We start from the raw sequence: 19,583 nt of genomic DNA on the forward strand, positions 1-19,583 counted from the left end.
CTGCCCAGAGCCTTCTCTTCTCCAAGTTAAACAATTCCAGTTCCCTTAACCTTCCCTCATACGAGAGGTGCTCCAGCCCTCTGACCATCTCAGTGGGCATGGGGAACCCCAAGCTCTTTAACTGAGATCTGCCCAGGCCACCACCACCACCACAGGCGATCAGGTGTCAGAAGGGGAAGCAAGAAGAGTATTACAAATAAGTGAAAATGTAGATATTACCAGCATGGGTAACTCTCCTGTCACTGAGCATTAATGCTGCAATGCTCACAAGCACATCTTTGCTCATGTTTTTATGTTTGACTGATCAGCAAGCACCTGTGTATTGGCTCAAAGAGTCTGCATTCTGGTATTAATTCAGCTAGCTTAATTTTCTTACATTTAATCTTCAGTCTTTTAATTAAAAGCCTTCATTTGTGCTGATGAAAAATGAGAAGCTGTTTTAAAAAGAGGCAAAATAACTTGGTGGTGCATGGGAAACAGGGCCTAAGCCTGCAAGACATGGGGCAGGCTTGACTTGCAGGAAGGCAGCAAGTGCTCATCCATTGGGTACCTCTTCAGTGTAGAACAGCCTGGCCCTGATCACTGACTGAGCTGTGAAATAAAAAAGACAAATTTCTATTTATCTCACTGGAAAACATGGGATGTATTTTCTGCTATTTAAAGCCAAAGGGTCAAAGAGGGAGTTATCGGCAGTGACATGAGCTGAAATATGATTGTGAAAATACAAAGATGGAAAATACAACGTACCTTGCCAATTATGTGCCATAGCTAGCATTACTTCACCTCTCTCTATGAAGGTCATAATTCATAATGAGTAAAAACTAAGAGCAGAACTCATCCTGTGCCTGCTTTGGGGTGTGCCTCCTCCTCTCTTGATAGACGATGTATGGTCTTGGAGATTTGGTTGTTTTTTTTACATCTTTCTTTAACCCAACATTTGTCAGCGATACAAATAGTACCTTAAAATCATTGAAATATCCCCTTCTTTTTTTTTCCTTCCTCCTTTTCTTAATGGCTCAAAGTTTGGAGCAGTTTGGTACCCTTAAAATACTCCCTTGAAAGAAAAATGGCAGATCCTTATAAATTGGCAGAACGTTCTCTGAGAAGATTAGTGCCTGTACATTAGAGTTGCTCTAAAAGACATCTCAGTCTGCGAGGGGGTTAATTGCTGCCCGCTTTCACAAGCTGAAGTTTGGTCCTCCAACAGTGGAGATTCTTAGGGCAAAGGCAGCCCAGATATAGTATCTATTTTTTAAAATATGATCCTTAAGCTTGTAAAGTTACTGCTCAGGGTACGTGCATTACCCAAATCACAGCCAGGATCTTGGGGTTCAAACAGCAGTCTCCCCTTTTCAGACAGCCTTGATCCCTCCACACTGCTATGTCCTTTTGGAAAAGCCCAAGTACTGACCCTGCAGGAGGAGAGTCTTCTGCCTTCCGAAGGAAATGCAATCTTTTCGTTGCTCTGAAACATGTACTCACAAGACACGTCTGAAGGCAGGTATGAAAACCTTCTGATGGGAATTCCAACTACAGTGACCTTGGGGCAACGTTTTATCTTACCATGACAGTCCCTGCTTAGAAAGATTGACTTTTTGGCATAGAGCAGCGTGCTGGGGTTTGGATGATCAGGCCATATTTCAGCCAGGCCTTCTGTTTTGCCTGCAAATAACTGTTCACGTGCAAGATACTGACATTAGAAACTGGTTTCAGGGGTTGGAAACTTTGCACAAAAAATGCAAATCCTGGCCCTACGTGATTAGTTAAAAAGGTTCCTGTTAATCACAGTATTTATTTTCTGTATCTCTCAGAGCCTCCATGTATCACAAGGTTAGCCACTGGTTCCCAATTTATCAAACTCTCTTCAAATATTGACCTCTTTGGATAGTGCAGCAGCACTACCTGGTGTCCCACAGACTTGTGCATGGAATCTGTGCAATATGAAAACAGCAAGCATTTCCATGTTGATTTACCTGTGATTATCCCCCTGAAGTCTTATTTTGTAACTTAAAGAGTCGGACAGTCTGAACCTGACACAAGAGACTATGCCAGCACTTAAAATCAAAAAGCTCAACACGATGACTGAGGATGGAACCACTTTTTGAACACACCTGTACTGGGATCTTTGCAAAAGTTCCTCTATTTATAACAATAACAAAATTAGGTTTTACAGTGTTTCTTTTAACCAGACCAGACCACAAAGGAGAATGAACAAGAACTTGCTCTTTTTGCACACTAGAAAAGGAGATGCTTCCTAAGTGGCAGCTGCTGAGCAAGCTCATTGAAGTTTGGCTTGTGGGACAGTTGCTAAAAGTAGACTGTATTAAGAAACATTATCAGCCTCTACAGCACTAATGTGAACATCTGGACATGCCTGCACTGACCCCTGAGCCAAGGCACTGCCCACAGTGCAGGCTGGTGCTGAGCTGGCCTGCTGGGCCAAGAGTTTTAAGGCCAGTTCATTCACGTGGAGCCTTCTTTTGATTTCAGCCTTACTGACATGAGCAGTGTCAGATGGGTGGAGGCATCAGGGGGTTATACTGAAAAGCTTTCCAATGTAAAAGAAACCAAAGAATCAGTGGACTTCACTAAGTCCAGGATGAATACCTGGTTGAAACCAGATTTGTTGTAAGGTTCTTCAGGGACCACCACTGTATCTTCATCCCCTTGGATGACTCCTTTCAGCCTCTCCCATGCAGGGCTCATGACAGCTTCCACAGGGCTGTGCCACCTTTCTTCTCATAGATCCACACTGACATGAGTTCCCACTTTCCTCTGTCACTTTGATACAGTCAAACAGTTTGTATTGGAAAATTTTCATGAGAGTCTCATTGAATAGTGACAGCGATGTTCCATTACGACCTCAAAAGCTTTGCCTTTTTTCCCTCTGCATGCCATGAAAAGCACAGCCATCCTGAAGGAATTATTGAGAGTTACTCCCTGTTTATACCCTGATGCATCACTGCCACAAATGGTGAACTTATTGTTGAGCACCTGGCAGCACACTCCAGGATGGGCAACGCAGCCCTCACCATAGCACCTGCTCTTGCTGAGATCCATCTGAGCCCAAAGCTGACAGGCAGATTCTGCCAAAGGCACTCTGGTTGCTCACGTACTCCAGCTTTGAAGCATATTTTACCTGGGCAGGGGTGGGTGGGAGTTTCCTTGTCTATCCTGCTTTAAAACTTTGCGTTTTGACTGTGGCCGTCTTTGGGAATAGAAGTGCTGACCGCTGTCACAAATGTACTTGGTTTCAAGTGTCTCCATAATTGAAACATTGCATCATCTCCGTGGTTATTTAAAAATTCTCTCTGCGACTTTACATTATTAATAAGATTTCCACAGAATTGTCTAGAAAAATTCCTTGTGTTAACCTTGATTGCAACGTTATAATTTCCTGTTGTAACTGGACCAAGTCTGGAGTAAACTGATGTCACTTTTACTGCTCTTTCTCTTCATATTATTGGCACTATTGCCACCAGCTGTCGTGATAAGATATCCGTGGTGTGTCAGTAGGGAAGAATCTCTCTTTTGAAGGACAAACCAGATAAAAGTGACACAAGAAACAGAGTGCATAGGCTGTGTACTGGTTGGAAGCAGCCTATAATGAGTGGAGACGCTCTGTATGAAGTATGGATTAATTGAAGCGATGTCTAACTAACTGTAACTCTACATCTAAATCATCACTGGAAGACAGATGAAATGTAAATTTGTTAAAATACGCAGACACGTATGCTACCAAGAAGAAAAGGAAAATGTTGTTTGATGCTTTCTTTCTGCAGACTTCAAAGGGTTTCCCCAAGGCTAGTATCCCTGTTGCCATTTTAAAAATGGGAAAAGAGAAACAGAGAGGAGGAGGAGTGCTGAGGTCCCTCAGCCCATGGGGCAGAGCCACTGGGAGAAATTAGGCCTCCTGAATCACCCTGCAGCGTGAGGGAGGGAACCTGAATAATCTGGGTATGTTTGCATAGCATTCATAAACTAGATCACCCAGTAAAGGTGAAAGTAATGAAATCTGGTTTTAAAGAGATGTGGCTCGGTGTGCCATCGGAATCATGGGCTGGGATTCAGAGCAATACACAGTTTCCAAAGTAACTTATTTGCATGGAATAACATACACACAAATCCTATTAGCGTAAGAGTTACCTAAGCACATCCTCCCAGATTGATATTAGAATTTGCCTGCTGCACGCGCTCAGCAGCACGGCGGCAAGGAGAGCCACATTACTGTCATTCTGAAGTCATAGCCTAATCTTAGAGCAAGTGCATCAGTGCTGCTCTCGTCCCAGCGCAGCCACCCAGAGGAGCAAGTGGGATGAGGTCATGTGCCCCAATTCCACCGCCAGCAACAAGACAAAGGCACCTGTGCACCTCCAAGGTAACTGCTGCAAGGGTACAGCTGGCCGGGAAACACTGCCAGCCTCTGAATGCTATAGAAGGTGCTAATGCTTTAGTTGCCATCTGAGTGGTATTTTGTAACACACACTGTGTGAAAGGGCTGAGAAGCAAGAGCTGTTGCTACTAATTAAACTTATACAAGTTTAAAAAAAAAAAAGGAGAAAGGAGAAGGATGCAATGAGATGCAGTGTATTTGCCCTAAGGGTGACCTGGCTTGTTCTTGTAGCTTCAAGTATGTCCTATAGGCTGCATGGCTCTCCATGCTGCACATCTCTGTCTCTCTTGTTTAAGGTAAGGCACATGGGCCTCATCTCCTGTTTGGGGGCACCAAATTTGACTTCTGGCTTTGTGGCACATAGGAGTTACCCTTCTTAACCACAATCAAATGTTAGCCTACATTTTTGTGACTGGTAGCCCAAAGCACACCCCTACACTGAGATCTTAAGAGAGAGAAATCTGGGAAACGGATACTTTTTCCTTATAGCCGTAGAAAGTTGATTTGTGTCAGATATTGTAGGGCTTTACATATGCCAACTGATAAAGAGCAGAGGAACAAGGAGACAACCTGAGCAGGAGCAGTTCATGCAGTATTTCATGGAGTTTGGGGGCCCTAGAATTTGAGGCACCACGCATGTATGTAAGATTCACCACTGCAGATCTCAAACCCTTTTTGACTTTTATTGAACGTTATTTTTAAAAGTAAATGCATAAGCTGTTTAAATTTGAAGTTTTGCTTATTCCTTAAATGAGTTTTATAATTTGGATGATGTTCAACACTTGACTCCGTTCTGAAACCAGCGATGAATCTGCCCTATCCATCTTAGCATCGTAATGGGTAGATAGAACGTATTAAGAGTTATCACCTCAAAGACAGATCAAAGTCTACTTCCTTCAATATTGACTTTCTTTAAAAGGACCTAAATATAACCCACTAGCTAAATAATTCAGTTTTGGGAGGGGTGGAAGAACTGAGTGCCTGTTTATGCAACAGACCACAATAACTCCGCGCTTGTATGATTTGCTAGAGAAGAAATCCTTTTCACATTTTCTGCTTAAGGAAATCTTACTCTTAGACTAAATGAGCCCAAACCTGTCAGCCATCCAAATGGACTCTTCACCAACATAAGTGGCAAATACTTGCATGGATCACTGACAGGAACAGCTCAGCTCAAGGAACAGAAAGCATGAGCTAATCTGAATAAATGGCCCATTTTCAGATGTTTCACAATGTCGGGCAGTGTGGTTTTCACGTACCCTACTTGACTCACTGTGTTTGATTATCACAGGTGTTGAAAGACCTGTAGCTCACACCGGACTTGAAAATTTAGCTTTTTTTTTTCTCTCTCTCTTTGTGTTCTTTCCTTAAGTACCTCAAGGTATTGGAAAATATGCCTATCAATGTGCACACGTGATAAAATAGTGTTCAGTTAATGCCAAGCATTCTTGGGCTTTCCCAAGCAGAGTGGCAATACTGTCTCTTTGCAGGAATGCCAGGAATGGGGCTCTAGGGCCAGATCCTGCCATTTGTCCATATATGACTGAATGGTGCCTGGAAGGCAGTCCGGTCTTGGAGGGTTTCCCTGTATGCCAAAACCCATAGCTGTTGTAGAACTCTTTGGGGTTCTCACAGAACATCCGTGTTTTCCATCACGCAAAGCACTGCTTGACTGGCTCTGTGGTTTTTGTATCTACCTTCCAGATGGGGAGGAGGCAGAGAGATCTCGAAGCTGGAAACCACAGATCCCAACTTCACCTTCTGGACGTGGAATGGCACACTGTGAGTGATGGGCTTTCTGTTGTGGCCCTGAAAATGACTATACCTGTATTTGGAAAATATTTTTCCTCTCTCTTTGTGCTTTATGTGCTGCGTAATCTATTGAGTAAGCTCCTCTACCCTGTCTAGCATTCTGCAGTACAGGGCCATGAGAGTTTTAGCCTCAGCTCTGTTTCCTCAGACACTCGTGTTTATCATTACCAATGCCATTTTAGTTAGGAATTCCAATCTGTTTTGTACTGTTGCCACAACTGCAAAAGATGGAAATGGGATCTTCTAACTGTTGATTGGAACAGTCCTGTTGCAAACACCCTGACATCAAACTGCAGCATACCCACTTCTTCCTGGTGGGAGTCACTACAGAGTCACTATTTCACACAGTAAAAATCTCTTACGATGAATCTTATGATTGCTGGACCTCTGTCCTAACAGGTAGAAACCTCAGGCCAGAATCACCGCTGAGGGCTCCGCACCCCAGCAGTGCAATTCTAACCCCACTCAGCATTCAGCCTCAGACCGCTGCCTTTAACCAGAACCATGCACCTTTTTCACATGCTCAGGTACACAGACACAAGCGATGCGTGCAGGCTGCCTTCTCCCAACTCCCACAGCCGTGCCCGTGCCCCCCAGTGTGTGCCCTCTCAGAGCCACATGGATGGGGCCGGCCAACAGCTAGTAGAGAGGCAACGTACCCACTTTCAGCTCCTTGCCGAAGACGGTCCTCTCTCCCAGGGCAGAGCAGTTCCAGCGCCCATTGCGAAACTGGAACTGGCACTCGTTGATGCCCATCTGGGACCCTTCCCCGATGACGATAATAGCGTCGGGCCTGCTCTGGCAGATCGCCCGCTGCCGGGGGGCGAGACCCGGGATCTTGTTGCAGATGATGCTGGCTCCCAGGGCCACCACAGAGGAAAAACCCCTGCAACGACAAAAGACCGAGGTGGCTGCGGGGAGGCTCGTCCCGGAGGCAGACGCGGTGCGGTGTCGCGGAGCCCGGCGCCGGCAGGTGCCCCCGGAAAGCCCCCGCCTTTCCCCATGCCGCTTCCCTCTCCCTCGCTCTCTCCCCGGCTAAAGCGGAGATAAGAAGCGCGTGGGCTCCTGCCAAAACGGGACCCAACTTCCTCATTCGTAAATTCAAGCGCATGCAACAGCGTTGCGTGCCCGGGCCACGCACAGGCACCGGGCTGGGAGGGTTCTGACTCTCCCGTCGAACAGTCAGAGGGAGGGGAAGAGCCCACGCGCCCTGCCCCGCGGCCGGGCGCACCTGGAGGGCAGCGCCGCGACCCGCTGCTGCCCCGCGCGTGCGGCGTTCCGTGCGTGGGAGCGGGACCGCCCCGAGCGCAGGTAGCGACGGGTCGGGGGCGGCCGGGGCACCCCGCGCCGGGCACGGAAGGAGCCGGGCCCCTCCGGGTCCCACCTGCTCCGCTCGGTGCCCGGCCGCCGCTTCACCCCGTGCGGGCTGCGCCCCGAGGGTCGCTCAGAGGCGCGGGGGCTCTACCTGTCTCTTACAAAATCATCGTGATCGCCGCCACCGGGTTTTTTGAGACTTCCCGAGTTAAATAGTAACAGGTCTGGGCAGGTTAGGCTGAGAGCGAGAGGGAGCGCAATTGTTATAAAAGGCGAAAAAAAAAAAAAAGAGAGAGAAAAAAAAAAAGTTACTTACCCGATCTTGATATACACAATCCCCAGGCTCAGGAAGATGTGGAAAATCCAGCGCCTTGTTTTCCTGTTCATATTCCTTGCTTGCCGTGTCTCAGCCCAACATGCGAAATGATGCCCGCGGCGCTGCTGGGCCGGGTCGCTCCCCGCTCCGGGCCGGGTCACGGCACTGCGCCCGACCGGGGCAGCCCCCGCCGCGCCCCGCGCCGCCCGCCGCTGCCTGCCGGGGTCTGCCCGGGGCCGCCGAGCATGGCCCCGCGGGGCTGCGCTCTGCCCCTCTCGCCGCCTTTCCTTCGCTCCCGGATTTGTATGCCTGTCACACGCAGCGCTTTATTGCCGGCGATGTACGGGGCTGCGGGATCCTCCCGAGCGCCGGCGGCTCCGGGCTTTCCCCCCAGGTTCAATGTTAACTATCTCCCTGTCTCTCTCTTTTTTTCTTTTCCTCCCTTTCTCTCTTCTTCAGCTACTTGGGCGTGTTCTCCAAAGGAGGGAGTTGTCCAGCCGGGGGGGAAGAAAGGCGGGGGAGGTGGGAAGAAGGGTAACGAGAAATGGCAAACAGATCACCTGCTTGCCAGGAGGCTCACAGCGATCCTCCTCGGGCGGAGGGCACGGCTCCTCCGAAGGGCACGGCCCGGGGAAAGGCGGCGTGGACGCGGCGGGGTGGCACCAGGGGGCGCCCCGTGGGCTGCCCCGGCGGTGCGCCCTGCTGGCCGCGGGGCGCCGGGCGGCATGGGGCCGCCGTGCCGGGCCCGCACCGCACCGCACCGCACCGCACCGCACCCGCTGCTGCTGGCACGGGGCAGGAGCTTCGCTTGACCCGCGGCGGCCGCCCGCTCCGGGGCCGCTCAGCACCTCGGGCCGGTTTTATGCTCTCGCGGCAACCCCACGCTCCTCCCCTCGCTCTGCCTCCACGCGCGTAACTCGCCGCTCCTCTCCCTCCCGGCTGCCCGGCCGAAGTGGAGCGGCGCGGGGCGAGCCCAGGGCACCCGCAGCGTCCCCGCAGCGGGCGAGAACGGTGCCCTTCGTCAACCGCGCGCCCCGTCCGCGCACCTGGAGCGCCTTTCCCGCTCCGTCCGTCCGTTCCGCCGATGACAGCGATAGGGACAGCCCCGGCAGCGGCAGAGCGGGGAGCGCCGCGTGTCCGCGGGATGCCCCGGCCCCGCGGGACGCGCACGGGGCGGCCGAGAGGAGTATCGCCGCTCCTCGTTGCGGGAATTTGCGCGGATGTGGCGGCTATTTTATTATCCACTTAAAATATTTCTAACAGGGAGGTTACCTAAATGATAACAGGGGTGTGGTGCTGGAATTGTTCTGCTGATAGTGTTTTTCTGAAAACAAAACAAAACAAAAAGCAATAAAACGTGCCCGGGATCCGCGCTGGAAAGCCGCGCAGACACCTCCGCGGGGCGCCCCAAAAGCGGGGACGGCGGCGGGGCGGAGGGCTGCAGACGAGGTTGCTCCAGGGAAAGCGGACGGAGGGCTCTTCGCGACCTCCTCCACCGCCCCCCCCCCCGGCTGTCTCTCCCGCCTCGCTCCGTCTCTTCTCTTCTGCTTTGCCCTTCTCTCCATCTCTCCGGCTGGCCTCACACCTCCTTTACACCCACCGCGGGCGGCCGGCGGGCGGCGGTCGGAGGCGGGCGCGGGGCGCAGCGGGACTCGGCCGGGCAGGTTGGGGCGGGGCGCGCGGCGCTGCCCGCGCTCTCTGTTACGGCGCCACCTCGCGGGCGCGGCGCGGAGCGGAGCGGCGGTCCCGGCACCTGCGGGCGGCCCCGGCGGCGGGAGCTGCGGCGGGGCGGGGGCCGGGCGCGGCGGCGTGCCCCGAGCCGGGAAGCGGCCCTGAGCCCGGCGTGCGGGAACGGGATCGGCTCCGTTAGTGGGAAGTGAATAGAAGGCTTAGGGTACGTCTTCTCTGCGTGGGAGGGAAGGCGCCCGCGAAAGGAATGGGCAGTTCAGAGAGGCGGAACGGCGTTCTTCCAGCCTGCGTTTATCTATCATCTCCGTAAATCAGCGAGGAACGTACAGTGTTGAGGCTAAACGTGAGCCCGGCCCCAGCTATCGTGCCGGGACAGGCACCCCGCGCCGTGCAGCGGCACACGCGGCGCTGGCAGCTGTGCGCGGGGGGGGGGGGGGAGGCGATGCAAACAGGTGTGCAACAGCCGGAGATTGTCCGAGCGGCGGTGTGCTCTGCACAGAGCGTGCTCCTGCAGCGAGCACGTGCCGAGGTGTTCGCCCGGCTCTGGTAGGCACACGGCCAGCGCGTTGGGCGAGGCGGGGCGGCGCGGAGCAGCCGTGTAACACGCTTTCATTTCTGTAGAGAAATATCCATGTGCTCCATGCACGTCGCCGTTGCGCATAAAGCAGATGTTTTCTACATGTTTATTTATTTATTTGCTTGGTTCAGTGCCGTCCTGATCCGCTGCTTGGGCTCCTCGGTGCTACCGCAGTGCAAACCTCCGTCCTGCACGTGAGCCTCGGAGCTGCTGCTGAAGAGGTATCGGTGGCACAGGGGCGAGGAGAGGGGCTCGCTGCTTTCGTTTGTGTTGCTTTTGGTGCAGCTGGCCACATTGATTCAATAGTCCTTGAGCAGAAACGGGTACGAACAGACTCAAGAGTCTCATCTTAAAACAAAACCTACTCTCCAGAGCACGAATCTCCTTTGATCACAAGAAGAGCAAGGAGGTCATTTTCAGTTTGCCTCTGAGTTTCATCCCGTTCCATGCCGTGGTGGCCCGGCACACCAAACGCTGCTCTGTAGGCTCCATTTGTGCCCTTTCTGTATTCCCGATGCCAGAGTTGTTTTGTGTGACCCAGCACCAGCAGGGCGGCTGGTTAGCCCAGCACAGGCTATGGGGTAAGTCAGGGCTATGCAAACTGTTGTCTTAAGCTTCTGTGACAGCGGAAAGTGGCAGAACCTCCTCAGAACTTAAAGGTAAATCACTTAATGGGCTGCTCAATATCTTCTTCTTACTCTGTTGCTATAAAATTGTGACCCAGATAGAAGCGAGTGTGTGCACAAATGCGCACGGCGCATAAAGGAACATTCCTGGGCAGATTACAGGAGGGCAGTTCGTCTTGTTTGGCAACGTTTCTAAAACATTTTAATCACCATTTAAGATGTTCGTAGACCTTACATGGTCCTTCCATCCACGTGGTCTTCCCAGTGCTCCATGGTAACTCATCTTTACTTCGTTACAGTGCGTATGCATGCACCTGTCTGTTTCGCACTGCCTCCTTATAGCTATTGATTTATAATCCCCTCAGCATAAAATCGGTAGGAGATGTTATGATGGATGGTTCTATTTTCTTAGCAGCATAGCAACAAGTTATGGGTAAGTTAACACAGCACTTGGAACAATGCTTAGAAATGTCAGAAAAGAAGGAATCAGGAAGTAGTCTTTGGAAATAAAAATGTACTTGAAACCATTGTCTTGAGGGGTTAAAAAGAAGCCCAGCAATCCTGATGTATATGAAGAAGTCTGCAGGTGAAACCTGGCTCTCAGCTGTGACCCAAGAGTGCCATGCCTGGGCTGCACGTCTGTCCTGTATGGCCAGAGCCAGCTTGTGTCTCTCAGTTGTCAGCAGTGTGTCTTGCAATTATCAGCAGTTCTGCTTAGCTGAGATGATGTCCCAGGTTTTGTCATTTGGTGCACTGATAACAGGCAGAAATCAGAGGGTTTTCTTTCTTTCTTACAGCCAACAGGGCTGTGTGGTGCTGTTGTAGAGATGTAGAAGTGAACTTTCTTTCTCTGCCATGCACTCTCTTTTTAATAATCTGGCATCTAAAAGAACTCCGTTTTCTCAACACTCAGAGCTTTTGCACATCCATGAAGTGCATTTGCTGGCATCATCAGACTCTGCAAGGGAACAAGCAGAAAGGGAGGTGGGATCCTTCCCTGTGCAGCAGCCTCTGGGGCAGGCATGGGACAGCTGCAGTGGCTGTGTCCTGAATGCAGGCAGGGCACACAGCAGCCGCTCACCTCACTGCCCAGCCTGCAACAAGCAGAGCCCATTTGTCTACAGTAGAAGAGCGTTCCGTCCCCACTGTGCAGAAGCAGGGCTGGTGCATGGCAGCTCCTGGCTCTTAGCCTGCCATGGGCTCTGGGGCCTCTGCTGAGATGCTCGCTGCTATGAGGAAACATACCCTGAAGGAGAGCGAATAGTTTTATTCCAGATAGGATCTGTTCGCTCTCACCTTTTACTACCCATTTCTTTATTTAGCAGCAGCAGCTTTCTTCTGAACAAAGCCCAGGCCCAAGCTACACCCTGGAGCCATCCATCACTTGTTGCCACAATGGTGCTTCTATTGTTAATTGTTTGTCAGGGTTGCTTTTTGGGGTTAGGCAGTGCAATGATTTAGTACGCTAGCTAATCAGCTCTGAGAATATATTCTCAAAATAAATTAAATTATGGAAAAACATGAAAAGCTTTAAAAATCCTTAGGTTTCGATATGCTGCTGGACTTGTGGGCTCTGCTCACAGCACCAGCACCGGGCCCAGGTCCCCCATCAGGCAGACTGGCTGCTGCTCTCAGCACTGATGGAGGTGCTCGGAGCTCGGGGTGAAGCCTGCACAGTGCTGTCTGCTCAGTGTGTGGTTCTGGTCAAGGTTATTAATGTCTCATTTTTCATAAACATAAAGAAACGCAAGAAACATACCCACGTAAAACAAAAAAGAAAGGTTGCCTGTCTTTTTTTCCCTTTAAGATGGCCTCTGATAACACGAATTCACAAGGGAGAATGTGGTTAAAAGCCCATTTTGTAACTAGATCCTGGATGCACATACCATCAATACTCCAACTCTGGCTCCCTTTTATCAGGCTAATCATAGCTGCACAGTTTTGTTGTCAAAACATCTCCTGTAAAAGTCAGACCAGAGAATCCTTTCAGTAGCAGAAATGTGAGCTTAATATACCAACACTGGCTGTATTAAGAATCTCCTCACTGCTAAAAGGGTGTTTAAAAAAACAAACAAACAATAATTATAAATAAATAACATTCCCAAAGCCAGTTAATTTCCTGGGCTCTTCCTTGCCCACTCCCACAATATAACACTGGCAGCCACAGCAACTTGTCAGCTGCCAGGTGCATTTGGGGGCTGCAAGGCAAGCGCTTGGCAGCCTGCTGCTGGACATGAGAGCTGGTGCCATGAGGGGCCATGCAGGGCAGACACGGTTGTATCTGCACAAGTATCTCAGCAAATGCCCCTCTGCTGTAGCCTCTGGTGTGTCTGCTGGTTTCTGGAGCTCCTCAGGCCAGGCCTTTTTTGAGGGTGGGTTTGCTCAGACCCTTGAATCTAAGTACAGATACGTGAAAGCTGAAGGAAGAGCTTGCTGAAACTGCCCAACTTGAATGGCCGACTGTCACCAGCTCTGTTCTGGGGAGGAAGTTGTCTTCAGGTTTTCAGTCCCAGAGTTCAGGATGTGTGCCCAGGTGAAGATGCAGTCTTCAACCTTTTAGGTGTTAAAGAACCACTGGTAGAATGCACAGGTTGTCTACCTGCTGTTTTGAAGTTGCCTTGAACAGATTTTTCTGCACTCTCTGGAGGATTGGGCAGCATGCAGTTTCTCTGGGAGGTCTCCTGTGTCTTTCCACGTGTGTGCCTGCTCTCCGGCCCGGTGCAGGGGCTGCATTCCAAAATGCAGTCGGTCCTCAGGCTGCCTGTGGCTATGGATTGTGCCTCCCTCTGAACCATCTTGAGTGCTTGGAGTTTGGACCCTTGGTATGTGCATGGCTGCACATACCAGAGATGGAGCTAATGATTAATGCACAGGAAGTGAGCTGCCGTCTCAGACAGCAATCCTTCACAGCAGTAGCGGGGTTGGAGAGGCAGACCTCTTTTTGTCAGTTGTTTTGAGCAAAGCATAGGAATCCCAGTGTGAAGCATCACCACGTGCCTGTTGCAGTATGGCATGGAGGCCTCCAGTCTACAGCGGCTCATTTCTTCTCTTTTAATCTCTTGTTCCCTACAGGTGAAAACATGGCTATTTGTTTAGAGGGATACTACTCATTTGGGCTTTTTTGTTACTGTTTTTTCTTCTTTCCTTCATGGTTTCTTTAGGAGACTTTTCTGATTCCACCTCATAATGAGTCACACGTGAACATACTGAGCATACATAATATGTAAAAGCTGATATTCCCCAGTTGTCACCATCTGCACTTAGGCAAATACTATTTCCTTTTGTGACATTTCCTTTACACATTTATTACTGGACACAGAGGTGAAATGATGAACTGTCAAAGCAGATTGTCTGTTGCCAAAGAAAGGTCTTAAACACCATGGATCTGGTCCAGACAGTATGACACATTCTTCCAGGCAGCGTTAAAGGGGAGAATTTGACAGCTTTGGAAATACCAAGCCTGCAGAGAAGAGCAATAGCAATAGCATGCATGGATGGAAGAGAGTTCTGTTGTAAAAGCAGCTGTCAAACAGGTGTCTTGGTTACTTGTGGCCAGCAAGCGTTGAATGCGGGAGTCCCACTGATGCGTGGTAAGGTGACAACCTGCCAGATGCCAGTGATTTGCCACGCAATCTGCTGGGCTGACAACTGTTGGCAGTGCTGGGGCACTGCATTGAGGAGACGGATGGGGCACAGTTGGACCAGATGATTGTGTGGAAAGGACCGCAGCATTTTGTTGGACAAGGGGCCTGCGTGCGCGGTGATGCGCAGAGCTGATGGCACGTGTGGCTGGGTGGGGAGCAGCAGCGTGGACAACAAGGGTGTTGTCTATTCCCCGAATGTGCACAGGGCGGGGTCACAAAAATTGTGTATGGGAAGGGGTAACAAACAGCACGAGGAAATCATGTGGAGATCAGGGGAAGCAAACTCACGTTCATGGCAGGAAGGAGAGAGGGTGGAGAAAGTGGAACGGTGGGGAGGAGGGCGCAGAAAGACGCAGGTCTGCTTTCTGTTCTGGTGAAGGTTAACCTTGGGTGCATTCACTGATCTGACAATCAGCAGGAGAACTGTTGAGACTCTCACTGCTGGATGAGATTAATATCACTAAAATTATAGCTGTAATTAAAATAATACTCTTTCCAAATGAAGTTCCCCTCCCTCTTTTTTTCCCCCTGTTCCAGTGTTTGAGATGCAGTTCTACACGGCTGATATCAAGGTGTCACTAGAAATGCATGAGAGCATGGTGATATCATGGTGTCAAAGAGAGTTATGGGCAAGGAACATAAACCTAATGAAACATACTGTAACTTTTTTTCCCTTCCGTTTTAGCCATTGCCTAAACTGTAACCATAAAACCGTCCTTAAAATAGCAGTGCAAGTGAAAAAAGGAAAAGTACTGAACGGGGTTTTGTTTTTCAGCCAAGTTTGTTCAAACGGCCTTTGTTAATAGGAAAACTTGGGGGGATTTCTGTGGCCCCTAAGAGAGGGATTTGAACTGCAGAGGTCAGGACTCTTACTGATATTTCCTATTTCCCTGCAGGAGACTTCCTCAGGACCTTCTTCCCATCTACCTGTGCACAGTTGTAAGGCAAAATAGGTTTTCAATTGATATTTACTTTAAATTATGTAAGTAATATTAACCAATCTGTCAAAAAGCGTGGTCATGGAAGACACCTGAATAGGCTAATTTGCACTTCTGGAAATGCTGCTTGTAAGGACACCTGAAGCACATCTGTCTACCACAGGCCTGCTAGTGTACATCCACTCGGTCTTCTGGTTATGTATTTCCAAACAGTATGGTGGAGTCAGGAAATCAAAGGTATCAAAAATATATTGTAAATTATAAATTATCAAACATATATTGTAATTGTAAACAAATGAGTAGCAGGCCACAAGAACTTGGGACTTTTGTGGATCTGGCTTCACTGGTTTCAGCTGAGCTCACTGTCCTAAGCCAGACGAACAGTCTTGGCATCAGGAAACCAGTGCTGCTTTGTCAGTTTATGTTGTCAAGTAGAAGATGAGGGGGCAAAAAGGAAACCGAGAGTAAGGCTGGCAGTCTAACCAAGGTGTCACATGGTGAGAGTTTGTCCAAGAGGGAATGGCCTCAAGTTGCTCCAGGGGAGGTTCAGTTTGGGTATTAGGAAAAGCTGCTTCTCCAAAGAATGGTCAGGCACTGGAACGGGCTGCCCAGGGAGGTGATGGAGTCACCATGCCTGGACGTGCTCAGGAAACGTGTAGGTGTGGCACTGAGGGATGTGGTTTAGTGGGCAATGTTGGCAGTAGGTGGTTGGTTGGACTGGATGATCTCAGAGGTCTTTTCCAGCCTTACTGGTTCTGTGATTCTGAGTGCATAATTGGGAAAGGCTGTCGTTTCTTAGGATTCTGTGCAGAAAATCATCAAGAGAATTAAACCCCATTTGTAGGAGAGGACTAATAAACTGGACATTAGGAGAAAGACTGGAGGTTGTGATTTGTTGTGGGGTGAGTCCTGTTGGCAGCAATGAGAGAAGGTGGGGATGGATGGAGGCATGGCTAAGAGCCGTGTTTCAGCCAGGAAGAACCTGAGATAAACGTAGATCTAAATAGAGAATGAGATCTCAGGAAGAGCACACTCAACAGTGAATGAAGGAGGTACTATAAGTAGCACAGCTATGAGATGGAGCAGTGTCCTGAAGGGTGAGAGGAAGATCAAGGATTTTGGGGTGCATTTTTAACAAAGGGATATGTTAAAGGATGTTAGTGACTGGAGACTTAAAACATGTGAGGTAAAATGGCAGTGGTTAAGAATAGTTAGAATAAAAAGTGTGAAGAAAGCTGAGATGGCCCTTTTGGAAAGGAGAGCTCAGCAGAACTCTAGCACAAAGAAAGCAGCCAGCTTGTGTTTCTTGAGGGAACAGGGGAGCCAGGAGGAGAAAGAGTTTGAAAAGGCTGAAGCTGAATCAGTGGGAGCTGTAGATAAGCTTCTTCAGATTCAGCTGGGTCTTCCAGCTGCTCAGGTGGGAAGGTGACAGTTTGGAGAGGTAAGGAGAATGAGATTGTAGCTATGTTAATGCCGTTAGGGTGGGGAAAAAAAGTGAGCTGAGCATTCAGTTGGCCGGCCTGTAGGTGGGTAGTCTAGACTGGACTGAAATTAAGCTTGAAATAAAATCAATAGTTTTCAAATGGAGAAAAGGGCAGGGAGAAGAGGCCCGCAAACAGAGGAGGAAAGAAAAACCGATCGTGTTGTCTGAATGAGCAGTGACCAGAGGGAGAATTTGCGCAGTGGAGAAACGACAAAGAGAGGCTGTAGATGAAAAACATAGATTAACAGTTCTAGAGTCACCAAAAGAGTCACACAAGGGCTATGGGTCAACTGAAGGCACAAGGAAATAGACATGCCAGTGTCGGAAACTGAGCTGTCAAGTCAGAATCTGACACCACCAAGAGTGGAAGTGGAAATCTGGGAGGAGGAAAAGGCCTTAGCTCAAGCATAGAGGATGAAAAAAGGCTGGGCAAACAGTAGAAGCAGCAAGCAAGAAGAGAGAAAGGGCTTGGAAGCTGTGGGGAGAGGAGGGACCCCTGACCATTTGCTGCTGATCCAGGGAACTCAGAATAAAGAAGATGCACAGTAGGGGAAGGGGGCACAGGAAGGCCCCGAGAGTGTGAGATGGCTGTGTGAGCCCAGGGACAGCCAGGAGGGGGAAGAACTTTGGTAGTGGCACTGAAAAGCAGGTGGAGGTGAGGGGTGGGTACAGCTGGGTGGAGAGGACAGTACACCAGGACAGGGACTCGATCCAGAGCTGTCAAAGGAAGGGCCGAAGGGCACGGTGGGAAAAGGATAGGCTTGGCACGGAAAATGGGAGAGCGTAAGGAAGATAACAGGGCCAGATGCTGCTGTGAACAAAGGGTGAGGTCAGAGCAGTGGCCGAGTGGCAGACAGACACATGTACAAAAACAGAAAACAAGAGGCAGCTCCTGCCTGTGGTTTCTAGGTACAGTGCTTGGCTGCCTGCAATCGGGAGTGATTGATCACAGTCAGATTCGTTCTATTTTGGCCCTGTGACTTCAGATGCTGTAATCTAAGCCCACTGTGTGCTTATCCTTGCAGAGTGGATAACGAGTCGAGCACGGGGATGATTCTGGGGAGACATGTCAGAGAGCTTGTCCCCAAACTGCATTTGTAATGCTGCCACTCCTCTCATCCATCATCAGGCTCATATAACGCTGGCAGCGTGCTTCCTGTTGGAGTGTTGTGAGTTTTCAAAGGCAAAGTACACTATTGTTTAATAGCCAATTATTCACCGGCATTGATAAACAGGCTCTGCTTGTGATTGCTGCAGCAATTACTCACTCTCCTAATTTAGACACGAGGAAAAATTAATTCAAGCTTCCAGTCGATCGTTTATATCTTTGGCTTCTGTAATACACATCACAGTGAGCTGAAAACAACTCCACCATAGAGGAAACTGATCTGGTCACATTGATAACGTGTTTTACACCGGTTCTGTCACCGAGCAGCACGGCCGAGCCCAAGTTGAAGGGCTGGGGCTGGGCAGCTTTTTTTAGGCTTTGCAGACATCAAAATATGACAACCCTTCTGCTAAACCTTAAATTAAAAACAGGCGAGGGATGTTACTGTGGCCAGGAGGGAACTCCCGCTGCAGCTAAACAAGCAAATAAAGCGGCTCAAGGATGTTTAAGTAATTTGACCTCGCCTTTCCCCAGACCACCCTTTGAGTGCTGATGGACCCATCTCCAACAGCAGACATCCAGGGCTTCGGGGAAGGCGTGTGGGGGGGGTGGCAGGGTGCTGGCTGCCCGCTGAGACGGAAGTTGTAGCTACGTATGGAAAGCTGTTAACAATCTTAGTAGTGGTGAATTGCAAGCGTCGTGTTTGCTCTTTGTCGTAATCAAGGAGCAGTGAGATGGAAAGGCATCCACGCACAGCTAGGACAAGGAAACACTTTTATTTATTTTAGCATTATTACAATTACTCCGCAGGTTGGCTTTCTGTTGCGAAGGGCACAAGAATTTCATGGTAACTGCTGGCTTGAGCCTTCAGCATCTGAGAGGGCAGGAGCAGTACCTGGGGAGCTCTCAAGCTCTGCTTCTGGCTGAGTGCTTTCACTTTCAAGGCTGTGCTGCTGGCAGGTGTTCACCTCCTTACCCAGCACAGGTAAGGAGGCAAAGCCCCTCCTGAGCCAGGTGAGGAGTGAGCACAGACAGACCCTGAGCACAGAGCCCTTTGCCTCTGCAGCTCCCTGCCTTTTGCCCTTCTAAATTTGGCTTTATTTACCAGGCTGCCCAGGAGAGGAGCAGGGGTGCATCTGAGGCAAGGCTGGGGCAGCTCCTGGTGCTCATGGAGTTAGCTGGCAGGGAACTGAATGGCAGTGAGCTGTGTCCTCACGGGCTCTGACTGACACCAGGGCAGCCAGCAGCACTCAGCAAAGGTGTTCCAAAGCAGAGTAAGCCTGCAGCTGGGCTGCGAGCAACTCCACTTCTGGTTTGGGATGGAGATGGAGCGAGGCCTGCACGCTGCTCCCCTTGCAGGAGGCCGCAGTGAGACCGAGCTCACACAGCAGCACCTCCACCAACCCCACTGCTCCAGGTGTGGGTGATGGTGGAGCATCCCATCTGTTACCCTGCAACTGAGCTGAGGGAGGCAAGGAAAGAAAGGACCACTTGGGGTTCCACTTATCTGAGGCTGCCATGCATGCTCAGGAACTGGGCAGTCCAGTTGCCCTGCTCGGCCAGAAGTACTCTCTAAAGTTTATTTCCTCTCTTTATAGCAACTGTCTGTCCCTGTATTTGTTCCACTGGAAGCTATAGGCACGCTAAAAATAATTTTCGGAGCAATTCTTGTCGCAGACTGCA

At 49.9% G+C, this 19,583-nt stretch overlaps 1 protein-coding gene and 1 long non-coding RNA gene across 5 annotated transcripts in view; one reads left to right on the forward strand and one right to left on the reverse strand.

Annotated features, from left to right (window-relative positions):
- The window catches only part of WNT7A (Wnt family member 7A), a 36,447-nt gene extending 27,779 nt beyond the window's left edge, over nucleotides 1-8,668 (reverse strand). The window contains exons 1-2 of the mRNA NM_204292.3: nucleotides 7,836-8,668; nucleotides 6,865-7,091 (exon numbers count right to left, since the gene is read on the reverse strand). Of these exons, the coding sequence (NP_989623.1) occupies nucleotides 6,865-7,091; nucleotides 7,836-7,906 (298 nt within the window). The 5' untranslated portion in view covers nucleotides 7,907-8,668. The remainder of the gene's footprint in view (nucleotides 1-6,864; nucleotides 7,092-7,835) is intronic.
- The window catches only part of LOC112533383, a 212,600-nt gene that overhangs the window by 176,708 nt on the left and 16,309 nt on the right, over nucleotides 1-19,583 (forward strand). The window contains exon 3 of one of the 4 annotated variants that reach the window (XR_006931346.1): nucleotides 6,098-6,175. This is a non-coding gene — a long non-coding RNA (uncharacterized LOC112533383). Of the gene's footprint in view, nucleotides 1-5,980; nucleotides 6,176-9,632; nucleotides 9,730-10,080; nucleotides 10,323-19,583 lie in introns of those variants that run through there. The other 3 variants (XR_003077508.3, XR_003077511.3, XR_005839397.2) reach the window with 3 other exon arrangements.

This window comes from Gallus gallus, chromosome 12 (assembly GCF_016699485.2).
Source record: "Gallus gallus isolate bGalGal1 chromosome 12, bGalGal1.mat.broiler.GRCg7b, whole genome shotgun sequence".
Lineage (NCBI taxonomy): Eukaryota > Metazoa > Chordata > Aves > Galliformes > Phasianidae > Gallus > Gallus gallus.